General features: G+C 38.9%; 1 protein-coding gene across 1 annotated transcript; it reads right to left on the reverse strand.

The window, feature by feature from the left end:
* Positions 1 to 2: 2 nt before the first annotated feature.
* On the reverse strand, positions 3 to 4,266 carry LOC107575536 (interferon-induced very large GTPase 1-like; the record flags this gene model as incomplete). Its single annotated transcript, XM_016261899.1, has 1 exon — positions 3 to 4,266. A coding segment is annotated over exon 1 (4,242 nt), but the record flags the coding sequence as incomplete, so codon positions are not given.
* Between the last annotated feature and the right edge of the window lie 1,042 nt (positions 4,267 to 5,308).

Raw genomic sequence — 5,308 nt, forward strand, 5'->3', positions numbered from 1 at the left:
CTCCAGTCTGCATAAACTCCTCCTGCTCTTCTGTAATCTCTCCAGGGGACATCATCAATTGAGTCATTTGGACAAAAATATTGAATGCTGCTTGCTTCTGCTGATGTGCAGATATGAGTAGACAAATGAGATGTATTATTGAAATATATTCCATTCAGACCAATACTACGATGGAAAGGAGTATTGTGATCTCCATGATGGTTTCCTATGGTGTTGGTGCAAATGGCTTTACAGAAAGGACACTGAACCCAACAACACTGACAGAAGTGATCAGTCAGAAGCTCATGTGGTCTGAACTTATAGTCTAGCTTTACTGAAAATGTCTCTGTGTTGAAACTATTGCTGATGTCAGACATAATAGCAGTAAGATCTTTCTTTATCACATCTTCTAGGAGGTTGAAATCATCAACATCATGATGTTTCTCTCCACTGAGGTCTTTATCAGAGAAGTTCAGCACATTTGAGAGCTGCTGTGTGAAACTCTTCAACCACAAACCAGCATCGCCTCTGTTGACTTGAACATGTTCAGCGGATTCATGTGCTGCTTTCATGATCTTCTGCTGCAGGAGTTTAATGTTCATCTTCATCTTGGGTAAAACACTGACACTGAACTTATCGTTGATGTACTGACTAACTTCATCTCTGATAAAACTCTTGAAGTGAAGCCTGGGATAATTCAGGTACCCCATGTATTTGAAAAAATCCTCCTCTTCTGCCAGTGCCTTCAGGATGTGTTTCTCCAGATTTAATCTGTTTCCATTCAGTGATTCACAGATTTTCATAATTTCGTATGTCAGATCTCTGGCAGTCTTCTTGTAGACACTCTGCTCAATGGGCTCTTTCAGTTTCTGACAGATGATCTCACCAAAAATGGCAGCTGATGGAGCTTCATTGCAGTATTTCTGGAAGATACTATAGCACACTCCTCTCTTCTTCTCAACATATATCACAGGATCATTGGCATCTCTGAATAGTCTGTGTTGGTCAGCAATCATCTTGTTTGCTTTTTTACAAATGGAAAAAACCAAATCGATAAAGAATTTCTTCTTGAACTCATATTTCACTGGTCCTTCCTGATGTTCAATTAATCTTGCTTTGATGTAATCTATGAGTTGTTGGATGTCACTGATGTTGTATCCCATCTTTGAAATGTTAAATGACTGAATCATTTTTTCTGTATGCTGGTCAACATCTGTGACTAATGATCTTATTTGAGCTTCATTCTCTGGAGACAGAGTTCGAATATGTCCAAATGTTTCTTTCATTGTTCTGTAAACATCCTTTAGAGCCTCTTTAACCCCCTTTGTTTCGGACTTTTTGAAAATAACATAATCAAAAAAACTCCAAACAGTGAAAATATTGATGAACTCACTGTCCTTTTTAAAGTGGTCAGCAGGGAGACGCCCCTCATAGATGTCATTGAGGATTTTTATCACATCCCTCATTATGTCAATGTCATTGTTTGGAGGTGTGTCTGAGATAATCTTATCTGCACTCTGCTCCCAAAACAAATCAAACTTTTTCTTCAGTGTTTCTTCATCATTTGCTTTGTCTTTGAGTTTTAAGGGAAGTTCTTTGCTCTTTTCATAGAGAGTGTTTTCATGAGCTGTTCTCTTAGCTTCAATCTTTTTCTTCTGGTCTCGCTGCTGAACGATCAGATTTAAGTTCCTTTTTGTTTCTCTCACAATGTTTTCCTGAAGCTCTTTGATTTTGATTTCAAATGATGTTTTCCACTGAATCAGTATATCTTTATCTTTGTCTTTCTCAAAGAATTCAGACATTGACTTTTCCACTTCTTCACTTGTCTTCTTCAGCTCTCTTTGAAGATCAGTTTCCTCAACTTCATGAATTGCTTCATTTTCTATTTTGTTTTGTAGTTTGTTCTCTGTTTCCATCATGGCACTGCGAAGACTCCAGGACCACTTACTGTATTCAGTCTCCAGTTTCCTGTAGGCTGAAATCTCCAGAGAATTTCTGAAGCTGAACACAAATCGTTCATTCAGTAAAGCTTCCCAGAGATCTTTAATACGATCTTTAAAGTCTAACAGCATCATTCCATGTGATTTTGAGGCTTCAGACATAATAGTTTCCTTTAGTTCTTGAATATTCTCACAGTAGCTTGGGTTTGGTGGTGCCATTGGTGGGTTTCCCTCCCAGAGATGAGTAAAATACTTCACATCTTTCTGAACATCAAATCTAATGACATCACTGAAACGTTGTACATCACAGTCTTCCTCTTCAGCAGCAAGTCTTGCCATTTCATCCAGATTCTCCAGCAGTCTTTTCCTTCCCTCCATGTTTTTCTCTCCAGCTGTGATGTCTGAGACGTTCTGATGCACAAACACACAGCTGGGATTCAATCTGACCTTCTTCATCCTCATGAAGGCCTGAACAACAATCTGAAGAATGTCCTGCATCTCAGCAGTGTTTTCTCCAAAGATGTTGATCAACGTCAAATTTCCAAGACCAACAACAAATGTGGCCAATTCATTGTCATGATCTCTTGTTGATCTTCCGGCCAGTTCTAGAGCACGAAGACCCTCAGTATCAACAACCAGAATATAGTCAAAGTTCATCTGTGTTTTCATCTCGTCAGAGACTCTGATCAGCTGCATGAAAGCTCCTCTGGTGCACCTGCCAGCACTGACGGCAAACTGCAGTCCAAACATAGCATTCAGCATGGTGGATTTCCCAGAGCTCTGAATCCCTAAAACTGACAGCACGAAGACTCTCTGGTCTCCCAGTTTCTGGACGAGTTGATCTAGAACAGCAGAGATCCAGACCAGAGGAACATGAGCAGCATCTCCATCCATCAGCTCCTGTGGAAATCCAGAGGCCATCATCTCTGCTGCAAGACTCGGGAGAAAAGAGAAGTGAATCTGCAGGTCTTTCTTGTTCTTCTTCACAGATGAACATGATTCATAGATCTGACCGATCTCCCTCATGATATGCTCCAAACCAAAGGCTGCAGATTGAAGTTTCTCAGATATTCTCTCAAATTCAATTTGTGCAGTTGTCAGATGCTCAGATTTATCAATGCTATCATTAAATTTTAAGACTGTTGACCACTTTTCATTATACTTGTGAAGTAGAGCAGAACGATCAGCTGAGATATATTCATACAGGAGGATTATGAGCCATTTAATGAAAAACATCTTTTCATGTTCAGCATCTATGTTCATTTGTTTTATGAAGAGCTTCATAAACTCACTGATGTCAGATTCATACTGTTGCTCAAGGATTTTCTTCATTTCTGTGTGTTTTTTACTTATTTCCATTTCTGTCTCATCTGCTCGAGTTCGATGTAGTTCTTTGTTCTTCTGACTCCACTGATGCCACAGTTTCCCCTGATGAGGCAGAAACGATTCTTTGATTTCTCTCAGATCTTTCTTCTCCAGTAAACTCATCATCTGCTGTGCTGCTTCTCTTCCTCTCCTGCAGTCATAATCATCTTCCTCGTCTACTATGATGTCTGAGTGTTTCGACACATCTTTAAGTCTGAAAGTGGAAGAAGATTCTGAGAGACAATCATTTATAGCTCTTCTGAGTTCTTCAGATACTTCTGGCTGATTTCTGTCTTTTAAACCGATCATGTATTTTCCTTTCCATGTCTTAATGAGAGTTGAAGCATTCTCAGTAAGAAGACAAATGATTGGCTTTGAGCCCTTATAGAGTTCTTCAAGTTTTGTCCTGCTTCTGTCATCCCTGTCTAGTCGTGGTAGAAGGACAACATTGACTGAGGCCATTTCAGTGAGGATCTGCAGCTGTTTCTCATGGTCTCCCGCATCACCATGTAGATTACAGAACGCAACACACTTGGTGAATTTATCATCATATGATCCAGAGGAGCAGAACCAGGCGATCTCCACCACTCCATCCATCAGGACTCTGGTTCTGCTGCTGCCTGGGCAGTTCCTGTGGAAGAATGTGTTGTGTTTCTCATTGATCAGACTGTTCATCAGCTGAGACTTGGATGAAGACACAGAGCCAAACCTGAAGAAAAACACCATTGGAGTTTCTGCCTTGTAGATCGGCTGGGTTTGACTGATGGCTTCATAGTTGATGTTTCTTATCTTCCAGCTCTTGTTGATTTGTCTGAATGTCCAGAGAGGAAACTCAATCTGTTGTGTGAATGGATCAGGAACAAGCAGAGGCATAGCGTACTGACACTGGGACAGTTTAGTGACCATCAGCTGCTTCAGGAAACCATCAGCACAATGAAACACGGCCATCTGAACATCCATCGGGTGGATTTGATCAGATTGACTTGTTTCTTCATTAGACACTGACCTTAAAAAAAATGAAAAAAAATCAGAATCAACCCCTTGTTTAAATGAATTATAGCTGCCTTGATCATTGTGAACTTCCTCATTGTTCTCCTTAGTTTTGAGGTATCTTGCTCTGTAGTTCATCATCAGTAGTTTTTGTATAAAAGTCTGAATCAGCTCTTCTTCAGCACAATACTCATGGGACTGTAATGAATGTGCTAACTGAAGAACATCTGCAGCTCTCAGTTTATTGTGATGTTTGCCTTTTAGATTAAGTCTGTGAAATAGATGAATTTTTTTATTCAACACTTCCTGTTGTAGGTGTTGATCTGTACTGACTTCTGATGTTCCATAGTGCTTGTTCTCTGCCTGTTGAAGAAATAAATATTTCATTTACTTTGATTATTTACTTTGGGTTTAAAAAAAAAAAATAATAATGTCACTCTTACATTTTATATTTGATAGCATTTATTGAATTTAGTGTCAGTTCCACATTTTTTAAGCATAGACCTGAGAATAATATATACGACTCAAATGGTTGTAAATCATGAATGCCTTTAAGTAGAGACCTAATTTTGGACTCTTTTGAGATAAGACACTTTGCAGATTATTGTTATTTGTTTAATTGAAAAACAGTTCTACAAGTGGAACAGGAAAAAGTTATAGAAGTATAAAAGAGAGTTTGCAGTAAGACTTTGTTTGAGCACAATACCAGACTTTTCCACAAAGGACACCCATCCTCCCACATGATTTGAGTTATCTGAACCATATAATTGAAATTCAATGAATTTCAAGATTCGTCTTTCGCCACATCCGCTCAGCTTTTCTGCATTTTATTTTCATACTCTGAACTGCAGTTGATTTTCTCCAAGCTGATTTTTGTCTGCCAGTCTTCTTGCTGGCTTTCACAGGAGCAATGTAATCAATAACATTTTTAACATTTGAGTTAAAGGAATCAAGGAGAAAATCAACAGAGTCTGCAGAAATGCTTGGTGTTAGAGATATAGCCTCCATAAATAGCACACTAGTGTTTTCATTAA

Source organism: Sinocyclocheilus grahami, unplaced genomic scaffold, assembly GCF_001515645.1.
Source record: "Sinocyclocheilus grahami isolate Dianchi unplaced genomic scaffold, SAMN03320097.WGS_v1.1 scaffold2701.1, whole genome shotgun sequence".
Classification (NCBI taxonomy): Eukaryota; Metazoa; Chordata; class Actinopteri; order Cypriniformes; family Cyprinidae; genus Sinocyclocheilus; species Sinocyclocheilus grahami.